The sequence below is a fragment of the Ziziphus jujuba genome, chromosome 9 (genome assembly GCF_031755915.1).
Source record: "Ziziphus jujuba cultivar Dongzao chromosome 9, ASM3175591v1".
Classification (NCBI taxonomy): Eukaryota; Viridiplantae; Streptophyta; class Magnoliopsida; order Rosales; family Rhamnaceae; genus Ziziphus; species Ziziphus jujuba.
This window is the reverse complement of record NC_083387.1, coordinates 23429821-23454356: the sequence shown is the minus strand read 5'-3', so window position 1 is coordinate 23454356 and position 24536 is coordinate 23429821. Positions and strand designations below refer to the sequence as shown.

Sequence of the window (24536 nt, the reverse complement as noted above, 5' to 3'; positions counted from 1 at the left end):
TGGAGCAACTGGGAATGTGAATGATATTTATAGAGGATGTTAGAAATATTTCCTTTTTATTTTGAGTTTTGTAAATCCTTTTGAATTCCTAGATAGCTAATTTTGTAGCTCATGAGCTATGTAAATAGGGTTGAAGGATAATCTTAGTGAATGTTTTATGTTTTGTTAATCTCCCCTATAGCTAGCTTATGTTAAGCTTTATTTGTTATAGAGGGAGTGTGTCATCAGCTTTCGCATTTGTAATTTTTGGTTAATGAAATTTTTATTCATTAAAAAAAACAAAAAAAAAAACCAATATTCTTCTTTTAAATTCATCCACCATTTAAGGTTTACTTCGCACACTGACTGATTGACAGTGGTCAAATTAAGAGGTTCCTTTTTTTTTTATTCTAAAAAAAAAAATAAAGAAAGAAAGAAAGAAAAAAGGCACTTACTCATTGGAAATGGAGTTTATAATAATTAATTAATCGAGAGGAATCACATACTAGCATATATAATCGGAAATTAGACGCAATTTGTTTTACAAGGAAGAAAAATCTGGAACATACTACATAATTCAAAGTGCATATATATATATATATATACTCCTTTGTAAATTATAATCAAAAGCTGAAATCATCAGATAATGTGGATCTGGCAAAAGAAGTTTTACAGTGAGCAATGGCGGACTGAATTGAGTTCTCTCTTGAATAAGATTTGTAATAACAATATTGGTCACTTGGAACTCCTTCATGAAGTGGGGAGGACTTAATAGAACTAGGGCAGCTTCTGGTTTTTCTATCTTTGCGACCATTAATGGCGATGCCCATTGCTTCTAAAGCACCTCTAACTGCTCCCATATTCATCTCCAGCACTCTGCTGGATTTCTCACCAACTTGGTCACGAGAAGATTTAATCTTGCTACTTGTCATTTGATCTTTGTTTCTCTGCAACAACCGTTTGTCTAGAGGTTTGATCAGTCTCCTATTGTAGTCGACTGTCTCACAGGATGTTTTCTTGTTGTAAATGTTGTAGCCAATGTTAATGTTATTATTATTATCGGGTGTGCCTTGAGGAGGAACCACTGCTGCTACTCCTACTCGGCGTGGTTTGACAATGGAGGCTATTTTGATGCCTCGTAACTTGATGAACAACTTCATGATTCCGCTACTATTATTCATTGTCGCTGAGGTTTTAAATTTAGATGATGCGAATTTCCTTTTTGTTGTTATTGTTTGATGCACGAAAATAGATCACATGCAAAACCACAGAAATAATTCATCAGTACTAGTATTACTACTGATCATGAAACTCGCAGAAGCTAGGTTGCTAGAAAGTTTAATAATCAAATAAAATTATAAATGATAGAATATTCACAGACAGGAATATCTAAGCACATGTGTTGGATCAACACATGCATATCTTGTCCAGTTATATGCATACCAGCATGCATGCATGCCACTAGCTATTTCAATTACTATATATAATAGTCATAGTTGTACTTAATTTAATTTATTAATTATATATTTTGTTAACAGATCAGAACATAAAGTTAGGAGGTAAGTAACAAATATCAAAATACATATTAATAAATCATATATTAAGACTTATACGTACTCAAAACATATATGGTTCAATTTGGCAGCCGGCTCTTGGCCCTATAGCTAGCTAGAAAATATTTATAGCATAAAATAAGATGATTTACTTGTCAACAGTCAACACAGTATTGTAAACGAAAATTAATTTCAAATTAATATTATTGGACTAGCAAATATTGGTAAAATTTGTATGATTAATACAATAAGCTGGGTTTATTTATATTAATTAATCAACTAAAATGGTGTTGACCAAAGTAATTTATTCGATTTGGGGAAGTCTAAATAATAAATTTGGACTATACATGTAGGATGAATAAAATTTTAATTTCAATATCAGCAAGTGTGGAATTAACCATTAAGGAATATTAATGTAATGTAAGATGAAGAAAGGATAGATGGCACGTGTGGCAGGAAGTGGAATATTATACCTGGTGTTAGAGTTACGTAGCGGGTCACCGTTGTCGGCGTGGTGGATGGAGAGTTGGCTTTGCTTTTGATTTTCATCACCACCGCCACTTCCCTTGGCGGAGAAGCTCTCCGGTGATGGAACTCTAAAGCTCAACAGCAACGAATCTAGTATCCTTCGCCTTCTGGTATTGTAAAACCCTGAAGACGAAGAGCACGCCGACAAGGAAGATGATGATGATGATGATGGGGTCGGAGTGTAAATAGCAGAGTCGTCGGAGAAAGTGATAGGTTGGGTGGTTTTAGGGTTGGGCAAAGTTTGGGTGGTCCGGTCAGACTCAGATATGATTAGTTCAGGGAAAGGAGGTGAGGCGGGGGACGAGAACGATATACGAAAGTAATCCAAGTCGTCCTCTTCCCGCTGGTGGTGCTTTGATTGGTTATGATGATGATGGTGGTGGTGGTGGTCGAGTGCAATTTCGATGTATTCATTGTCATCGGCATCTTCGTCTTCGGAATTGAAATTGGAGCCAGCTGTAGTACTGAAGGAGAAACTTCCTTCAAAATCATCCAGATTCCCAAAGCTAGACATGATGCTTTCAATACATATGTTGGAGGGAGAATATATATATTTATATATGTATGTATATATAATTTGGGGATTTTATATATACATATATATATATATATATATATATATAAGATGTAATTAATTAGAAGCAGTAGCAGAGATCATAGATATTGTACTAATGGTGTGGTGAAAATTAAAGATGGTGGTTTGGGGAATATGATACGGACGAAGGACCAATTAAGGTTTTAGAGATGAAGAAAGAAATGAGATCAGCTGAGATTAGAAAATAAGTAGATGTAATATAATAATATTATTCAATTCAAAAGTACCTATATAAGTCCAAAATTGGACAGTGAGCGGTCACAATTTGTGAATAAGTCGTCAATTTGGAACATCTACCTGACTTGTTCAAATCAATTAAATATATACATATAAATATATATATATATATATATATATATTTTTTTTTTTTTTTTTATAATCATATTATATGATACATGTCTTTAGGAATCCATGCATAAAATATGGTACCAACCCACGGACTGATCAATACATCTTCAATATGACTCCCTATATTAAGAAAATTAAACATAATTAATACTGCCAAAATTATATATGTATATATATATATATATATATGTATGGTCCAAAGTACCTAGGGTGCTTAATATTTATAGCATTAATATATAATTCATCCTTTTCAAATTTAATTTAAATACAATTTCATCTCTTAATTAGATTTTAAAATATTATCTATCTCTTTCAATTTTAAAAAATTATTATTTTTCTCTTTCACTTCGTTTATATCCTTTAATTTTATATGATTTGCTCCTTTTATAAGTCACAAATAAAAATTTTAAAACCCGAGATATTAAATTATAATTAGTGCAAAATTAAATGAAATATTCTTTTATCTGTAAGCAATACGCAATATTATTGAAGAAGCAAATTAATCAAATCCATAGGGCTAGGGAAAAAAATGCAAATTGTTTAGTAGCTATGTAGATTCTTCTTCCAAATTAATTACACAATACCCAACTAGTACATATTCTCAAAACAGTCAAAATGTAGAAACAATAAGAAATGCTTGTTGGATCTAGCTCTTGGTACTTTTTTCCTTCTAGAAATACTCAAATCAATATTATTAGTAATATATTTTACTTTTTAATTTGGAAAAATGAAGTTAAAAAATCCAAGTGATGAATGATGAATGATTTCCATGCCCAATTGCATGAGCATAATTTGAATATTGCATAGCGGTTCTTGTTGTCATACATATATTTAAAGGCATAAATTTTGTCTGCAAACGGAATAGTGCAGACCCGTGGAGCTGATTACAGGGCTTACTGCAGGTATGGTGGGATGTGTATGTACGTAAGCAACGACATGATTATTGAAAAATAATAAAATGAATGAATATGGAAGAAACATGGCCTATACAATAACTGAAATATTTGGAATCAAATCAAATTTTTCCTTGATTTCAGCAATCAACAGATATTCTATATACATACATATATACACACACAAAATACCAACGAAACCGAACCCAAAATTAATGCATTAATCATGGATGGAGAGCTAGCTTACCAAAATGAACATGACTTTTCTAATTTAAGCTTTACCTAAAGTTTTAAGGTGGCTATCAACCCTTTTTTATTTTATTTTATTGTTTGTGACTGAGAGCACCTTGACCTCGTGAAGTTAAAGAAGACTGATGCCAGTTATTGTGACCACCTTACCGAAATACCAAATTTGTCTGGGGTTATCAATCTTGAAACTATAACAGCCCAAGGCTGTAAAAGTTTGGTTCAAGCACATTTAAATTTTCAGAATCACCACAAGCTTTGGTTTCTAGATTTGAGTCAAGCAGAAAAAGCTGATACATCATCTTCCAGCAAAAAGGTACGCCATAGAGGACCTTCCTCAAGCCAAATATCAGGAGATATAACAAAGATAAACCATGCTTAGCGAGGCCATGCGGCACCTTATTAGTACCTCTAGGAGCAAAAGGAAAACAAAAATTAGGGAACCTAGATAAAGTAGGTTGGCTCTAAAACAAAGCACTCCTGCATAAGAGAAACTTTAAAATCAAATAGCAAGGGAGACACTTTGCTTGGAATCTGTTTCAATTACTCCTCCATTAAAGCCACAATCGACTGCAAACAAGCATACCCTTGAATTGCTACAAGTTCAGCAGTGAAAGGGTAGGTTTAGTCAAGGCACCCATCAAATCCCCAAGCGTATTTCGAATTACAACACAAGAATGAGCAAGAGGAAACACCATGAAAAGCACCGAAGACGGAGCCAAGGGGATCTACTGAACCGAAGTGGATGCCAAAGCTTGAGCATCCCTGAAATCCTCGAATAAGTAGCAGCATGATCCAAAATTTGTTGCGCCGTATTAACAAGACAACCATACACCGAAGTGAAGGCTTTTTCAGGAAAAAAATTATAATAATAATAACAAAACCAATGTGGTCGAGATTGATTTGCTATTAAAGATTTCCCCAAGGGTGGTTCGAATCACAATGCAAGCCACTATAATTTTAATAATAGTTTCATATCTCAAAAATATTCATGAAGAAAAGTCAAAAATATCTTATAACTCTTAGACAAATAAAAATCAAGGTTACATACACTACAAGTTGTATTTTACACTTCAAGAAAAACTATAAACCTTAACAATTAGAATTTTATGATGGAGATGAAACGAAGAAGGAATGATTAACAAATCATATTTTCAATCAAATTAAAAAAAAAAATAAAAAATCAAACAGTATAATTTTCAAAAAAGAGTATTAAAGGGTATAATTTCCAACAAAGAGAATATTTACGACATAACTTCTACGACATTAAAATTATATTCACCCAAATTAAAAAGTTCTGCAAGTGATATATATATATATATATATATATATATATATATATATATATATAATTAAAAAAAAAATCTGGCATTTGCCAATTGGTAATAGGATTTCTAAAAATCACTCAGGTCAAAATTATTTGATTGATGAATTAGATATGCAGCTTGTTCACAGTAGATGAGGATGTGGAAAAATAGGCAAGGAACGAATGAGTTCAAAAGCCCAATATCTTTTTAGCCCATTTGCAATTTAGTTTCGAGGTTTTACTTTAAAAAAAAAAAGAGAGAGAGACTTTTCTCCATTTAGAAATCACTGAATCCTAGAGGCATAATAAAATGTCAGATGTATAAAATAGGAGAAGCACTAACCATCGTCAGTGGAATCCAATTTATGCTATTTTTCCTCCACCATAGTAGTTTGAAAAAAATGAAATTTATATAAATGACAATATAAATAATTATTACTAAATAATTTATTTTTAGAATTTTAAAATAAAAAATAATAAAATTAAATATCAATTAAAATTTATTATATAAGACGACCAATAGTAACAACTAATAAGACTTTAGTATCTTAAACTTAAGTATGTCTGAAATTTAAACATTTAAAGTTCAAAAAAATCTTAAATTTCTTAAATTTTTTATGCTTTTCCAACACCTCCTCCCTTTTGTTTCCATCTAAACACCAGGAGGGATAAAACATTTTTGTTTCTACAAAATTTGGAGTGAAAAAATTTAGAAAAATATGTGAAGTTTTTGAGAAATTAGAAATGTAGTATATCTAAATTTATTTTATTAAGAGTAAAGTAGACATAAATTATTAATATAGAAAGTAAAAATAATTTTTATGTGATTGTATATAAAATGTAGTATTTTTAACAATTTTTGTAGTGTGAATAAATTTATTTTTTTTCCAAAAAGCACCACTATATATCACTAGTGGTGAATGTCACCATTCTAAGTGGCAATGGGTCAAATATTTACATGGCTATCTATGTGGCTTTTTTATTTTATAAGTTAAAAAAAAAAAATTGTTATTACTTATTTCCCTGTTAGAGGTGGAGAACTTCCGATAATTTGTTGTAGAAGCTGGTGGTCATGATAATGTTCCATTTTTGCAGAAAGATTGTAGAAATTACATTGATAAGAGACGAAGATTTACACTTAGTGATGTGGTTACATTTGACACAACATACTTGACAAATAAACATGACATGCCTTTTGCACCTTTTGTAGGCGTAAACCACCATGGATAGTCAATTTTATTTGGATGTGGATTATTATCAAATAAGGATACTACTACATTTATTTGGTTGTTTAGGACATGGCTAGCATGTATGTCTGGATGTGCACCAAAAGCCATAATAATAGATCAAGATAAATCAATGCAAAATGTAGTTGAGGTTGTCTTTCCTAACACTAAGTATCGTTGATGTCTATGGCATATAATGAAAAAGATACTAGAAAATCTAAGGAGTTATAGAATGTATGAGCAAATTAAAAATGTCTTGCATAATGTTGTCTATGATTCGTTGGAAAAAGAAGACTTTGAAAAGAAATGGGGGTAGTTTATTAATCAGTTCAATATTCATGATAATATTTGGTTGGGGAATTTGTATAAAGAAAGACATTGATGGGTTCCTGCTTTTGTAAAGGACATATTTTGTGTTGACATGTCAACCACACAATGCAGTGAAAGTATGAACGCATTCTTTGATGACCATATAAACTCAAAGACAACATTGAAGCAATTCGTTGAGCAATATGATAATGCTTTGAGAAGCAAGGTTGAAAGGAAACTTTGTGCAGACTTTCAATCTTTTAGTACTTGGGTTCCATGTGTAACACTTTTTGAAATAGAAAAACAATTTCAAAGTGTACACACCAATTCAAAATTTAAAAAATTTCAAAAGGAGTTGACTGGGAAGCTATATTGTGAAGTTTTTTATGTTGACGAAATTCATGGTTTATTTAATGTGGTTGAGACTATTTTTATTGAAGATAGAAGTAAAGAACCTCATTTCATTGTTTGTTGGGATAAAGAGAAGTATGAGATTAAATGTGCTTGTCGATTGTTCGAATTTAAAGGGATTTTATGCAAGCATTCTTTATCAGTTCTTATCAAAGTACAAATCAAACAAGTTCCAGAAAAGTATATTTTAGCACGGTGGAGGAAGGATCTCAAAAGATCTCATATAAAGGTTAGACTTGCTTATGATGATTGGAAATGTGACCATGAAGCTCAACGTTATCATAAGTTACGAAAGAAGTTAGATGATGTTGCTGATTTGGATGTTATTTTTGATGAAAATTGTGCAATAGTATTGAATATGATAGATAAATTTCAATCAAAAGTAAGCAAAAATGCTTCATTTTTGGAGAATAGTCCTTCAACTAATACCACAGGGGCTACTGCTAATGTTTCTTCTCATAATGATGGTAAAATCAAAGAAATTCATAGTCCTTTAGTTGGTCAAAGACACGGATGTCCTCTTAAAAATAGGAAGATCTCTAAAGTTGAAAAATTCGTTTGCCAGAAGAAGAAAAAATGTGATGATAAAAAATTTAAAAAAAAAAAAAAGAAAGTATTAAAGGTAAATAATTATATATTGTCTTTTATTATATTTGGTGAATTTTTAATGATCTAGACATACTAAATTGCCTATGATATGTATATATATATATATATATTAGTTTCAGTCTCCAACCGTTGAGCACGATGTTGTGGATGGGATAATTAATTTGGAAAAATCTAACACGCCTACTTGGGTTGGCACAAAAGACAACACAAACATCTAGGTAAAATAGTTTGTAGATAGTAGTATTTATATTATTTTGATAAATATATATACACATATATAAATTTATCTTTCTTTCTTTTTATTAGGAGGAACAAACACAAGTATTTGAACTTTATATTTTATATCAGAAAGAAGTGGCAGGATTCCAACAGCTAAACTTACCTTTATTTCAACACTTAGCACCTTATACTTTTAACCCTTCAGCATTACCTTATTCTCTATATAATAGCCAAGGTAAATATTGAAATATGTAATGTAAACTGTTTTTTGCTATATTATATATGTTTATATATTTGATTATTGTTAATTATATTTGTTTGCATAATTAAACAAAATATTATTTTTTATTCAAATGTTCCTGCTACAAATCATGTCATGCAACATCATAATCCATATGTGAGTTATGAAAGAAGTCCTAACTTCTTATTTGAACCATCTTATAAGAATGTAGGTAGCAACTCCACTTTTATGTTTAAGTCTTTGTGAAATAAGCTTCATTTTGCACTCAGCTTACATTGATAGAATTGCACTTTCTGTTTGGCAGGGCGTGTTAATCAAGTGTTGATGAGAAGCAAGAGAATTAGTTTATAAGTTTTTTTATCTATTTAAGACAGTTGAATGTAAATGTGTAAACTTTTAATTTCTATCATAAAGTTGTATCCTTGATTGGTATAGTTTGTCATTTTGAATCATTATCCATAGTTTTTTTCATGTCAATATTTCCAGCAAGATTTTCACTTTTAATGAAGAATTATAAATTTGGATTTATAAATTTGACAGCATTTTGTTGCTTATGCATAAGTTTATATTCTGAGTATGCTCTGCAATTTATAAAAGGATAAAATTTTGCCAGCAAATTCACTCAAAACTTGTTCATTTTCATTAATAAATATAAAACTCTTTACATACACAAATTCAAAATAAAACACAACTATATGCAGTGTTATAAATATCAAAACACAATTCCAATTGTTTGTTGTCATGTATTTTTTTACATGTCACTTGTATAGTTGCATATTTATAGAACATCTTTATGGTCATCTTCTCTGATCTCTTCTACATATCAGAAATTCCAAATCTTCAAGCTCCTTCATGGTGTTTGTTCTCCATAATAGTAATGAAATGCATCAGTCCCATAAATGGTAATTGTTTGGCTCAAACGTTTCATAATTCTGCAATTCCTGTTGATTAAAAAGAATAAAAATAAAATCATAGGTGAGATTTCTAACTTTAATTTGTTTGACAGTTCATATAAAGTTCTAGTTTTCACTTACAATTAAAATACTATTGATAAATTGGTACCAAATTCCAAAAATAATCTCTCTACATATCTTTTAATATATTTATACACCATTAAGACAGCAAACTAAGCATACAAGTTTTTCAACTTATTTGTCTAGAACTAAGGATGCATAAACATCAATGAATTTTGCAGCAGTTATTAATTCCACTCACAATATAATCTAACATTGCTTCCCTTTTATCTGTAATATTAACCTGCAACAAAGTAGTTATGACCCAGTACATAACAGCACAAATGGGCAAATTCCAGAAATTAGGTAACCAGTTATGACATACCAATAATTTAGGAGGCCACTGGAATATAGTAGGGAATGCACATCACCATGGCTATGAGGTTTTGGTCTATCAAAGGAAAAGTGGTAAAGGAACACACGTAAATTGAAGGTTTAAGGAAAAAGATATTATAAAATCCTCCAAATCATTAATTGACAAAAATATGACATTAAGCTTAAATGTATTATCTATATATGAAATAAAACCATGTATGAAGGTTACCTGTATCCTGTACCTATTATGTGGATCTAGAGTAAGTCGGGCATCATTATCATCTAAGCATGCAACTTTTTCCTATCATCAATGGCAAATTTAACATCCTCAGATTTCATATATATTAAGCTTTCTCTAGGAGGGCATCAATGGCCATTCATACCTGCTTTAGAAGCTTCACTTGTGTCGGTTCCATTCCAAAATAAGAATTTGCTTCTAAAAGTTGGAAAGTATAGGAATGTGTGTCATCTAATCTCATTATGACAAAAGATCGAAAGAAAAATCATGTACAAATCCCCTTTCCTCTAAAAAAATGAAATCAAAATTTTTAAAGCCATTACCTTTTCTACAATTCTCAAATGTGGGAAAAGCCGTTTCATAAGTAACCCAGTGCGAACCTTGGTTAATTGTCTCATTTCCGCCCATTATCATCTTTGTTATGCTTCCGTCAAAAATCCCCAAAGGCAGAATTCAAACACCATCGGACCAAACTAAAGCACAAAAATGTGTTCTAGCTTTGAGATATTAAAAAAAAAAAAAAAAAAAAAAGCCACACACAGTTTAAGATGAACTCCCCATTGTGGCATCCATGGAAGAGATGAAAGAGAGAGAGATCAAGAAAACAAGATCTATTAACTTCAATCTTTATTAATTTAGATCTCAAATCGTTTAACTGTTCTGTTTAAAAAAGAATATATTTTATTATTTTTCTAAAACATATTTTATTATTTTATTATTTTATTATTTTAAATTGCCAAATAGATATGTGAAACCATGCCATGTAGATGGAAAATATTTTATTATTTTTTTAAAAAATATTTTATTATTTTATTATTTTAAATTGCCAAATAGATATGTGAAACCATGCCATGTAGATGGAAAATATTTTATTATTTTTTTAAAAAATATTTTATTATTTTATTATTTTAAATTGCCAAATAGATATGTGAAACATGCCATGTAGATGGGTGATTGTACCACTGGTTCAGTGACAAATATTATTTTTGTTTTTGTTATGCTAATTAAGAGTTTAGTTTATGGAATTAATTAAACAAATAAGGTGTAATATGTTAATGAGTTGGCAATTTATTATTAGTTGGGCCTGCTTATGAGTGAGATGATAAACCCGTACTATTTAATAATATCTCATATAGTATCCTACATAAATGTACTAAAAAAATAAAAATAAAATAAAAACTTAGTTGCAATTTAATTAACTACCATTAAATAATTTATTTTTCCATAAAATTCGTTAAATGCCCAAATTAATAATTGCCACATTTAGTAGGGGCTCCACTGGTATGATGATCATGAATGACAAATAGTAAAATTTTATAGCTTAACTAATGCATGACTTTGAATTCTCACACTATCTAAACCCATCCATCCAGCCCAAAAAAATAAAGAAATAAATAAATATATAACTAGACCTGCTCTCAATTTCTTCGGTGGAGAAGCTCCATCACCGTGAATAGATTAGTATAAATTATGCATATTATTTTGATAAATGAAAATATAATCTCTATCCATATTTCTTTTATTACAATATATATAAATAAAGTGTTTATTGTGGAAAATCATTGTATAAGAAACAGTCTAGTAGAATGTAAAATTGCTTTTATACATTGTTTTTGCTTTTATGTGAAATCAAATAACTTTTTTTGTTTCAAGCATTTAAATATTCCACTTGTGTTTTTTTATTTTTTATTTTTTATTTTGCTGAGAGTGTGTTTTGAGCGCCACGGTTATACTCCTTTATTGGTGAAAAAAAGTAATGGGTCCACCATGAAACTCAGATATGGACCATTAAGGGCATGTGTCCAGTTCCCCACCTTGCATATTTTTTTTTGCCATTTTTCAATTTAATTTAGTCCAGTCAAATGAATATATATATATATATATATATATATATATATATATATATATATATATATATATTTATTTGGTATAATCACCTAGATAAATGTATACCAAATCCCATCCAACAACTCATATTCCAACCTTTGTGTGAAGGGCTTGGATGTGGCACTAAAGCTGCCCCACTTTGTCAATCAAATCCCTGTACTCGACGAAGTAATGCCCAACTTGAAGACTACTTATACTTTTTTTTGGTAATATTGAAGAATGCACAAAATTGAATGCCTAATCTCACGTATAAACTTGTGAAATTTCACAAAATAATAACATCAAAAATGTCAAAGAAATTATATAGGCCGTTTATTTTCTTCTATTAGTATCAATTATAATCTTCCAAATTACTTAACTGATTTGAGCCATCATCTTTTTTTTTTTTTTTTTGACAGAAAATTAGTAATAATATGTATAGCATATAATTATATCAATCTGTTTTGAATATAGTAAAATTTTGATAAATGAATAATTTAACTAAACAAATAAAATCATTTGGTCCCAACTTGACTAAGTATATTAAATGAATAAATTCGTTAAATGTATAAAATAATAATTTTGTAAAAATCTTTTAGAACCTATTGAATATATAAATTAATACTTAATTAAGTTTTTTAAAAAATTAATAACTAAATATATATATATATATATATATATATATATATATAAACATTTACTATATATAATAAGAAAACTTTATTTAATAGTTTCTTTTTTTTTTCTTTTTCTAATTTAGCTTTTTTCTAAAATATGATTTTAAAGTCTTTCAATTTTACCAAGACATACAAGGAAAAGACATAAAATTTGAAATAAGAATTGATCAACTATACTCTATTAATTGTTTTTTTCTTTACTTGTTAATTGAGTGATAATCAATTATGTAATTGTTGATTTGATGAAGCTTACTTGATCTTTTTCTTTATTAATATATATTATATAGTTAATAAAACTATTTCTCAAAAATAGTATAAATTCTTTTTAAATTAATAAATATTTATTTATTGATAAATTAATAAATTACTCATTTATCTATAAATAAATAATCCTTTTAAATAAATAATTTTTTATAATTTCAAAAATACTCATTTATCGAGATTTTATTGAATAGCTGATTTTTTATTTTTTTAAGATATTAATCACTTAAAGTGTTTGCAAATATAGTTATAAAGAAAAAAAGATAGATACTAAAAGTATTTTTAGTTATATAAATATATTTTTAGAGTAAATTATATCATACTAATCATGTATTACAATTCCACTTAGTTCGTTAATGGGTTTGAATCTATTGATTTCATTGTTTATCATGAAATTAATGAAAGAAATAAAATTGATATAGTTGTAAGCTATTCATTTTTATATTTTGAGAGTCGTACATTTAAAACATATAAAAAAAAATATTATAAATGATTTAAAAAAATTAACAAAATATTTAATTTATACTTACTAAAATTAGATAAATAGACAACATATGGATCACATTTATTGACAAAACTGATAGCTATTTTGTGGCCAAAACTGATAGCTATTTTGTGGCCAACCCACTAATCATGGTGCCGCCACCTCGTAGGGTATCGTATACTATATTATTGTTATTTACTTCAACCTAACTATTTCCCAATACTTTGTAACATTTTATATCATTGAGGACCTTTAATTTGAAAATTTTACAATTTATGAATAATTAAAATTAAAGACAAATAATTATAACATTTTAGAAATGAGATTGACGTGAAGTTAATGGTAGATGGTTATAGGTTGTCAAATTATCAAATTACCTTTCTATTATGAGATATTTTCTACTTGATTTTATGTGGAAGAATCAACTAAAAAGTATTGGAGAGGTTTTCAAATGATAATAAAAGACAATCAAAATTCCTACCGACCTCTTTTTCTAATATATATGTATATTTAAATCTATCTTGCTCACAAAATAATATCATACGCAAGTTCTATTTCATTTTAGGAGGTTTTTTTTATTTTTATTTTTATTTTCTTTATTTTTTACAGAATATAAATATATATATATATATATATATATATTAAGAATTAGGCACAGTTTTATATATCAAAATATGATTCATATCTAGTAAAGCGTGGAGATACCACTTCCATTTTTTATTTTTTATTTTAATGTTTTTCAATAACAATATCCCATTTCCAATAATTTTTTGAAGGTTCAGTATAACATAATTTTTGCATTTTTAAAAAGGTAGATTTGAAATCATTAATTCTCATATAGGATATTGAAATTTTCTATAAATTTTCTCGCTACTTTTTCATAATTGATAGATTATATTTTCTAACAAAACGGGATGACCTAGAAAATAGAAATTGACTAACTATCGGAAGAGTGGAATGAAATGGAATTTGTTTTTTTTTTTCTGTGAATGGAATGAAATGGAATTTAGTATCCAAATGGCGTGACTTGTTTGAATATACTTTTGATGAAGACAAAAATAACATTCACATGTATTTTAATAAAATTTCTAAATTTCAGATCTTCAATTATAAAATTTTAAGCTTTAAGGGCCTTTATATAAAAATAAAAAAATAAATAAGTGGAAAGCATAGTCCTAGAGAGTAATAATTACTTATCAGTATTTTTTTTTTTTTTGCTTTATATAAAAATAAATAAATAAATAAGTGGAAAGCATAGTCCTAGAGAGTGATAATTACCTATCAGTATTTTTTTTATAAAAAAAAAATATATATATATATATATATATATATATATATATATATATATATATATATAAAATATGGCTGACTCTGCTTCATACGCATAGATTTTCTCTTCTCAGGCGCAGCCCAAAAAGTTAGAAATGTAAAAATAAAAAAGGTTTTCTTGACCGTCGCTCCAATCCCACATTGTCTACAACTTTCTTTTTTCAGTTTTCATTGTGGAGCGTAGACTTGTCTCCAGGAATATAGAGCGAGTGATTGCAGAGAGAGAGAGAGAGAGACAGAGAAACAAGGAAAAAGTCTAATGGCTCCTCTTGGCGACAAATCGGATACTGCAGAGGAAGCCATGGTTACCGAAGCTGAAAACAAACCCATTTCCAACATCCTCATCCTCATCGGTATTCATTTTTTTTTTTTTCTTTTTCTTTTTGTCTTTCTCAGTTTTTCAGCTTTTTTGTTTTTCTGGGTCTTGATTGTTTTCTGATGCTGGGTTTGTCTGTGGATGTTATTGGCTTTGGGAGTAATAGCTATGCAGACCGAAGCGCTTCCTCTGGTCAACAAGTTCCAGCTCACTGGGGACGTTGATTCCGTGTAAGTTTATTTCATTCTTTCTTTGTGAGTTTTTTTTTTTGTGTTTTTTCTCACTTTCTGCAGCATTTTCCGATTTGGATTTTGGATCGCTTAGTTCTACTTTCAACTTTGGCTCTACTCATTTATTACTAATAGAATGTTTTGATCGCTTTTATATACAAAGCTGCTCAATATGTTTGTCTTATATTATTATTATTATTTATTTATTTTTTTCAGTAAATATGATTTAACAAACGGTATATGGTTGTCGGTAATGCTATTTGTGAACAATAAAAATTGATAAAGTCCTTTGGTTTTATTTATACATATATGTTTCTCATGTAGGAAATCCTTGGTCTGTATATTTTTTCACTCAAGAACCCACTTTGCAAATCATATTTATAATATTGAATTTAGATTTGACATGATGTCTCAAATGTATTTTTTAATGTGGGAATTTACCTTTTCAATTTCTTGGTTTTGACTTATATGTGTACAAACTCTGCAGGTTCCCAAGTGGGGTCCCTTGGGTCCGGTACCATGGAATTTACAAGGATCTTCATCTTAATCTAATTTGGCCTGGAAAAGATGCAGCTTTGGGTAAGCATTTGATCCTTTCAATTTTAGCTTGTTCTTATCCTTTGTCCAAATTTGTTTATTATTGATAAACAGGAAAGACATAATTGATGAACAATTTTGACTGTTGCAATGATTTCTATGATTTCTATGAAGTATAACATTTTCAAGTTATTTAAAGGGTTAACATGATTATCAGACATCAAATCTTTATGATAACTATACCTCTTACCTTCTTCATATTAATATGCCAGCATTAACAAACTGATAAGCTAACATTTATGTTAAAAGAGTGCTAAATTTTGGTAAGCTTCAAAGCAACATCTAGGTATGATTTTCCCTAGCCCAGTCATCAGCCATAATTAAGCTGAACACAGGACAGTCATCCACATCTAACAGAAGCCTATTCCAGAAAGTTTAATAAAATTCAAACAAGAATCTAGTTTACTTTACAGGACTCTTTAGAAGTTTGAAGTGCTTTTGTTAGACTTACATGATGTCGAGATGAGTGTGACTTCTGCTTCTAAACGTTAACACAGGACAGATGCTCTGTTGGTAATTCTGATTGGCAGCTAAAGATTTGAGAACTAACAACCAAGTTAGACATAACATAAAAATATTGGACTGCTAATGTTAGGCTTTTTTTAATGAGCAGCTGAAAGTCTAAGGTTTTGTTTTTATATAAGTATGGTATTCTGGATGGAGAAATTCCCATCTGAGCAAAGAGGTTATATAAAGGGAGATGAAATATTAAAATATCACATTAGGTTCCCTAGGCATTATGTCCAACCTAAGTTGACACTTCTACAAACGGTAAATGACTTAAGACTTAAGCTATGTACTTTTATTGTTCCCTGCAAATTATGCTAATGAAATATTTGCCAATAGCACTTAATATTGAAAACAAGCAAACTGTAGGACCGAATAAATGTCCCCTCTTGGGCTGCTTGGAAAGTTTTCTTTAACCAAGTCCAACTTTGAAAGGATTTCTAACATCATTTCTAAGATTACAGATGAACCTGTAACAACACATTACAAATCCTAGTCACCAAATTTTAGTCTTAAAACTTAAATGGATAAACAGCATGTTTGACATAATAGAAATGATACTGTAGTTTAAAAACTTAGCCTCGAATAATTGTTTATTGAGTTCACTACTTTATATTATTACATAACACAGGCTCTGTTTTAAAGTTGGATTGCACTTGTTTCCCAAAGTTAGCCATATCTTCAAATTCTTTATATCATCTGGTAGACTCTTTCTTTGGCCACTTACTGGAGATATAAGTAGCCATTGGTTAATTGAAGAATTGCCTTTGTTGACTCCTTGAATTTTTTACAGGGGTTGACAGTGTGGGCACTGTTTCTGCATCTCTTGTGATCTATGCTTCTATTCAAGCATTAAAGCCAGACCTTATTATAAATGCTGGAACTGCTGGTGGCTTTAAGGTATGCATTTGGTGCCATCCTTTATCTGCTGTTGTTCTTAGTTTTGCATCTATATCCCTTGACGTGGCTTATTAAATTGCTATGTTTATTGGGTGTAATACTCCAGAATCATTTTTATATTCATTGCTCAAAGTTGGTTATAAGAAATTATCAGTTTTCTTGTCTTCTGTTACAGAGATATATGTGTTGCACAGTTATAGTATTCAAATCACTTATTTACAGAAGAGAATGAAAAAGTTTGAGAACTTTATTTTGCTTGTGCAATTCAGGAGATAAAAGAAGGAAACACACAAGTGCAGAAAACATGCATTGCCACATAACTCTGTGCACCTTACATGTCCATACACACAGAATGATATTGCACAGAGCATAATTACTTTATCTTGTTATCACTAATCAGTGATTATGGCTGCTTCATCAATGTTTCCAGGCCAAAGGAGCAAGTGTTGGTGATATATATCTTGCATCTGATGTTGCTTTCCATGATAGAAGGATACCCATTCCAGTAAGTGTTCGTAGATTCTTCATTCTTATAATTCTTTCTTAGTTAAGAAAGGAAAAAAATTTCTAATGTTTATTCACTAACTACACTAATGTAGTACTAGTTAAACATGAAGTTATAGAGAGAGATGGTGAAACCTTTCCAATTCTTTAGGATACTCCATTTGACATATATGTGTAACTGGATCATAGAGGTTCTTGTCAGCAACATTGCATGTTAAAAATCTTCTTTTATCCACATTACAGTGAAGTGCTTTAAAGGTTTACTTCTTTACCCAGCACCTCTAATTTTTATTGATAAATGGCCCCACATATTGTGCTAATTCTTGTGATGCTGCTTCCATGTAGCTTAGGATGTCCAAAAGGTCTCAGGTATAACTAATGATGAAATTTTTTCTTGGTTAACTACTAATGGATGAAACTTATGAATGCAATCATAAATTAGCATGTAAGTTTTAACTCTACTAATTATGGAAAACCAACATTCTACCAGTATTTCTTTGTAATCATTTGAAATATCATATAGGTCAAATTCCCAGTTATTAACTTGAGATTACACAAGCAAGCCAGTCCACGGTGAAGAATGTTGGTTTTGCTTTTTGCCCTGTGCTTAGAAGAAGCAAAATAATTTTTAAAATGGGGAAAGACCTAGATCTATTGAAAAGCATAATGTTTGCTTCTTCATGGTCTATTGTTTCAGTGTTGATGGATGTCGTCTCAAGATCTCTTTTTCTAAAATGAGGGAATATTCTTTTATGATTGGGAATTGCTTTTAATGTACAGAAAATAAAATCCAGCAAGACAGTTTCCATTGAATAAAAAGTGATGAAAAAGCAGAAAGAAACTCGTAGTGAGGCAGATGTTGGTTTATGAAGCATCCTTCTTTATACTTTGCTTGAACATATTGCTTCAGTTGTTTGTATCTTTCTTATTAGCAATAATGAATTTTTATTTCTGTATGTCCAGGTTTTTGATCTATATGGTGTTGGTTTAAGGCAGTCCTTCTCTACGCCCAACCTTCTTAAGGAACTTAACCTTAAGGTAATCATTAGTTATTTTGGCGGTAATGTGGAATACTGTTCTTGACATCTCATGGCCTTATTTGTGATTCTTGGTTTTTTCTTTTTGTCCATCTTGACTAGAAAAGTACTCCTGACAATTTTGATGACACTTATTTGTGTGCCTCAGGTTGGTAAGTTGTCAACCGGTGATTCTCTAGATATGTCTCCACAAGATGAAGCATCAATCAGTGCAAATGATGCTACTGTTAAAGACATGGAAGTAAGTTGAACCTTCTTAAATTTTCCATATATTAGAGATTTGCACATAGTGGATAAGTTCAGACTTGCTAATATAAATCCCATAACCAAAATGGTTTCAGGGTGCAGCTGTTGCCTATGTGGCAGATCTTTTGAAAGTCCCTGCTATATTTGTTAAAGCTGTTACTGATATAGTGGATGGTGAAAAGCCAACTGCAGAAGAATTCTTGCAGAATTTGGCAGCAGTAACTGCTGCTCTTGAAAAGGCAGTTACACAAGTAATTGATTTCATCAACGGAAAGTGCCTCTCTGAACTTTGATGCATCTAAGTCCCACTGAAGTTTTTGAAAAATATTATGTCTAATGTAATGTTTTGCGGATCTTGAATTCCTAAGATACCATCTTTAATTGAAAATTTGCAACCAATTTCATAGTTGAGTAGGTATATGTTAAAAACAACTACATGGCAATGCAATAACATTTTCCTGAAATTCCTTTGCATCTGTAAATTGACATATTTTTAGTAACTTGCATTTTAGTTGTCAAGTCAGTTTGCGTTTCTGATCCTTATCTAAATGGTTTATAATAATTATTATTATTATTATTATTATACTTTGATCTTTGGTGTGGGGTATTCAAGCTCCAGAATTTTTGACATGAGACATGGTTTTTCAATTTGGACTTTCCCTAGAAGTTGTCATGAGGCTGTTCGTGCTGTTGGAAGTAGATTTAGCAAACTTTTAGTTTCACTTGTTCGACGAGGTATCATTGTTAGTATTTATTCTGCAACACCATGCATTTGGCAAGCTTGGTTCTTTGGTAATTTCCATATGACCTCTATAGGAACTAATAAAAAGACCTGCCATGCAATAGAAAGACATCATGATCCTTGTGGAAAAAGAATGAATATTAAATTCCTGCCAAAATAATTGGACGTTCCATAAATCCTAATGAACCTAAAAAAAAGGATAAATGCCCAACATAAGTTATTCGTTTTTCAAGAACCGCTATAAGTTTTATCTATAAACAGTTTGATCGCCAATTGATACTAAATTAGATCTAGTTTCAATTTGTTGGGAAGCAACTCTTATCAATTAGTTCTTCTTAATTTTGAATAGTCTTTAAGATATGTTGTTTTCGATTATCTAATAAATCATTTACTGAAAGTAGATTATATTTCTATTCATTTCAAAACTTCCACGATCCCTTCCCGAACCAAACATGAATCTTTCGATTCATTCGGCTCTCACACTCAATTACTCATGTATAGGGGAAGCTCTCTAGCTTTTTTTAATGTAATGAGTCTATCCTCTCTTTTCTATTCATATTCGTGAAAGTATAGAAACTGATCCCTAATCCAAGAACACAATATTCGAAGGACTCTTATGACCAAACAAACAATTGTTAGCAATGTTTCTTTTTTTTTTTTTTTTCTTTCTTCAAATCCAAAGAATTCATCTTACTTTATACATAGGTCATCGATTCAGTATTGGATAAAAAAGATAAAAGAAAGGAGGGGTGAAATATCCTTTTTTTTCCAAGTGAGTGGTTTCTAAGGCTTGGAAGAAGAAAATGAAATACGAACAACCATGCTGGTCATAATAGATCGATTTTCATACAAATTCCATCATGATTCCACCCCGCATTTATCATATTCATTTTCCCCTCCTCAGTAGTTTCTGTAGCAAGTTTTTTCGAACATTCTTTTCTAGAATAAGAAGAAACCACTATAATGGCTTCAGGTCAAAATATCGTGCTTTTTGGAATCCTTATTTTAAGCTTTCTATTTCTCTTTTGGCGTTATTGTTTGCAGTTGAAAAAAAAGTACGGCTTTCTACTTTTCTTTATTTTGTATTTATCCATTCTATTTGGAATCTCTTTTTATTCCTTTTTTCTCTGCATCTATTTATTTTCTTGGTTAGGTCTTCATTTGGGTTATCCTTTGTCTTTTATTTTGAGTGTGGGGGGAGGGCAAGCACTTCCTCTTCCGGACCCTTCCGAGCATTTGACTTCCATTTTTTTTTTCTTTTTTTGTGTTTTCGAAGCAACTCTTATCAACTAACCCTGTTATCATGTGAATCTGCCGGAGTAATTCATCGAATTGCCTACATCTAAACTAAAATAAGAACATCTCTTTTTATATGATTTCTTATAGATATCAACATACATATATTGACTTTTTTTTTTTTGAATATTATACATATATTGACTTTACATTTCAAAAATTCATCATGATGTCAATACATCTTAAAATAACTCTAATTCAATTACTCATATATCATGTTTACATATTTATTGGAAAATATATCATTTGAAAAATATTTACCCATTTTATGCTCCCTCTATTGATAGATCAAGGGCCCTCTTATCGTAGTTTCAATGACTCATAGGACTTCCCTCAGCTCAAATATATTTATTTATTCAATTATATTTTGTATCTATTCAAAGTATATGGAATGTGCTAAAGATTTAAAACTCATTAAATTGAAAATACAGATTAATAAATTGAATTTCAATTATTTGTGGAAACATATCAATTATGTTTGATTTCATATGTGGCAATTCCGCCAATATCTTTTCTTTAGTTGGGGGAAGAATATGCACGAATTTTATTTTTTAAAGAACATATTTAGAGAGAATTGGATAGGATATTTCTCTTCAACTCCACACTCCACCAAAATGTATGATGTATTATTATTATTATTTTTTTTTTGACACTCATAACTTAAGTGAATTTTCAAAAGATAAAATGGATTATCGAAGTGTGTGACTTTAACTATTGATTGGGCCGTGCAGAATATATGCCCTTATCTGCTAGAAGAATTATCAATACCTAAAGTGCGTGCATTTGACAAGTTTGGTTCTTTGCTAATTTTTATAATTTTTATAAGTATTATCGAGGATTGTGCGAGAAGAAAGTGTAGGAAGTAGAAGTAGAAGAATTTAGAGAGTTTGAGAGGATGAGCACTTTTATTGAACTAGAATTTTAGATGTGTAACAAATGAAGGCCAACATCACTATATAAAGGAGATGGCACATATCGAGATTATACAATATTTTAAAGTTTATACGTATCACTAATCTAACTAAGCTCTAGATTATTGTAGGTTACCCTATTAGATATTTACAATGAACAATTTAAAAGGGTTTTAAGTTTTTTACTAATCTAGAATTTTTTGATATTCTCTAGAACATTTTAGGTATATCTTGTTTTCTCTTGGAGAGTATAAAATGTTCCAACTGTGCGGAGTGTGACCCCATGCTGAAGAACTCAGCTATGTTAACCTCACTCAAAAGCTGCGTGGTGAAGGTAGTCTCAGTTGCCAACAATGCACACTGCTTTGTTCCTCAGCTTTTGGCCACAAGAAACAAAGGGATAAAAAACTGATCAAGTGGACTATAAATTATAAAGCTTGCTAGATGAATAAATACGAGCGTTAAAATCATCTTGTTATAAAAATCACTTTTGTTTAACCAAAAAGGGGGGACAAAAACAGAACAAGAAGCAACACAACCATTAGGTACCCATTTCTGGCCCAAGAACAGGTTATAGGCTCATGATGATCATTTTCTTTTGGACCATTAACATTGAATGCAGCAGATCATTACCCCAAAACCCCACACCAACCGGCTACCAGTATTATAAAACATAATTTCCATGAAAACCTTGCTTCTCAACTGAATCATTTACGTCGGAATATGAAATTTGGACATTCCATGCTCACCCTCTATTTTCTAACACCATAACTGCCTTTGATCTTAATTTAATATCATAAACATGCTATGGAACTGTATACATATATAAGAGCAGCCTGAGCCTTTCTTCAATACAAGTTATATACACAAAGTTTCCGCATCATCTTTTTTTGATAGCGGCAAAGTTATCCACTCTGTTTTGCAATAAGGAAGACATGGGAAGCGAAGACACTGTGCAAGCCGATTCCACAAAGAAGGCCAACACTGGCAAAGCCACAATTCTGGCTCTTGGCAAGGCTTTTCCTCACCAACTTGTTATGCAAGACTATCTTGTTGATGGGTATTTCAGAGACACCAACTGTGATGATCCAGAACTCAAGCGCAAACTTGCTAGACTCTGTAGGTTCATCATACTTTCCTTGCTTTTATTTTCCCGAGTATACTATGATAACCACATGGATCGTAAAAATAATGAGAATTATCACTTAAACTCTCACTGGTAATGAATTTTTACCTCTACATATTAGCTGAGATTATAAATTGATAACAACGAATTATGCATCATGAAACAGATGGAAAATTATAACCAATTATACAGTATATGTAACTTAACTACCCCTTGACTCAAAACAACTAGTATCATTCTTTTGCTACATGGAATTTACAGGCAAGACAACAACAGTCAAAACAAGGTATGTGGTCATGTCAGAAGAGATCCTAAAGAAGTACCCAGAACTTGCCATTGAAGGCGTACCCACAGTCAAGCAAAGACTAGATATTTGCAACAATGCAGTGACACAGATGGCCATTGAAGCTTCACAAGATTGCATCAAGAAATGGGGAAGGCCTGTTTCAGACATAACCCACTTAGTCTATGTCTCTTCAAGTGAAGCTCGACTACCCGGTGGTGACCTTTACTTAGCAAGAGGACTTGAACTCAAACCTGAGACTCAGCGGGTCCTGCTGTACTTTGCAGGCTGTTCAGGAGGTGTGGCTGGTCTCCGCGTTGCAAAAGACATTGCTGAGAACAATCCAGGCAGTAGAGTTCTGCTCGCTACTTCTGAAACAACCATTATTGGCTACAAACCTCCAAGTGCAGACCGACCTTATGATCTGGTTGGTGTTGCACTCTTTGGAGATGGTGCTGGAGCAATGGTAATAGGGTCAGATCCAGTTTCAGGAAATGAAAAGCCTCTGTTTGAGCTTCACACAGCCATTCAGGAGTTCTTGCCTAGTACAGAAAAGACCATTGATGGAAGGCTCACCGAAGAAGGAATAAGCTTCAAGCTAGCAAGGGAACTTCCTCAGATAATTGAAGATCATGTAGAAGGATTCTGTGAAAAGTTTATGGGGATTTTGGGATTCAATCATAAGGAATACAATAAGATGTTTTGGGCCGTTCATCCAGGAGGACCTGCAATCTTGAACAGGATCGAAAAACGACTTGATTTGCTCCCAGAGAAGCTGAATGCGAGCAGAAGAGCTCTGATGGATTATGGAAATGCTAGCAGTAATACCATTGTTTATGTGCTGGAGTACATGATGGAAGAGAGCTCAAAGATCAACAAGGAAGATCATGGAGAGAGTGAATGGGGTTTGATCTTGGCTTTTGGACCTGGGATTACTTTTGAAGGAATTCTGGCCAGGAATCTTACTGTCTAACTAAGCATACAGTGCACGCATTACACATATATTACATATGTAACAATGAGACTCTGCTTACTATCTACATCATCGTATAACAAGATATTATAAAGTTTATATTTTCTCTGGGCAAGTGAGTTTTATATGTCCTAAGATGTGAAAAAGGAAAGGCAAATATTCAACAACAAAACACCAATAAATAGGGATCTAAATTCCGGACGAAGAATCTAAAAAAGGTTT

At 30.9% G+C, this 24536-nt stretch overlaps 3 protein-coding genes and 1 non-coding gene across 5 annotated transcripts; 2 read left to right on the top strand and 2 right to left on the bottom strand.

Moving 5' to 3' along the window:
- Window positions 1-442: 442 nt before the first annotated feature.
- LOC112492991 (uncharacterized) lies at window positions 443-2831 on the bottom strand. The gene is made up of 2 exons (XM_048481447.2): window positions 2006-2831; window positions 443-1197 (listed from the first exon to the last, which is right to left on the bottom strand). Exons 1-2 carry the CDS (start codon window positions 2572-2574, stop codon window positions 603-605), a joined length of 1164 nt encoding a protein of 387 aa, XP_048337404.2. The 5' UTR covers window positions 2575-2831; the 3' UTR covers window positions 443-602.
- Window positions 2832-9086: 6255 nt separating this feature from the next.
- LOC112492802 (uncharacterized) lies at window positions 9087-10558 on the bottom strand. The gene is made up of 5 exons (XR_007243231.2): window positions 10353-10558; window positions 10175-10227; window positions 10021-10092; window positions 9802-9867; window positions 9087-9404 (listed from the first exon to the last, which is right to left on the bottom strand). It is a non-coding gene; the product is annotated as an uncharacterized LOC112492802 (transcript).
- A 4131-nt stretch (window positions 10559-14689) lies between these two features.
- On the top strand, window positions 14690-19447 carry LOC125424362 (5'-methylthioadenosine nucleosidase). Its single transcript, XM_048481569.1, has 8 exons — window positions 14690-14999; window positions 15129-15192; window positions 15680-15771; window positions 17090-17196; window positions 17627-17701; window positions 18664-18738; window positions 18886-18978; window positions 19079-19447. The coding sequence occupies exons 1-8, from the start codon at window positions 14906-14908 to the stop codon at window positions 19274-19276; spliced, it is 798 nt and encodes a 265-aa protein (XP_048337526.1). The 5' UTR covers window positions 14690-14905; the 3' UTR covers window positions 19277-19447.
- A 2988-nt stretch (window positions 19448-22435) lies between these two features.
- LOC107407553 (type III polyketide synthase B) lies at window positions 22436-24515 on the top strand. Of its 2 annotated transcripts, none has more exons than XM_048480868.2 (2): window positions 22436-23114; window positions 23320-24515. In XM_048480868.2, exons 1-2 carry the CDS (start codon window positions 22868-22870, stop codon window positions 24312-24314), a joined length of 1242 nt encoding a protein of 413 aa, XP_048336825.1. In that variant the 5' UTR covers window positions 22436-22867; the 3' UTR covers window positions 24315-24515. The 2 variants fall into 2 exon arrangements, with proteins under 2 accessions (XP_048336825.1, XP_015870331.2); XM_016014845.4 differs by having other exon boundaries at window positions 22444-23051.
- Window positions 24516-24536: the final 21 nt, after the last annotated feature.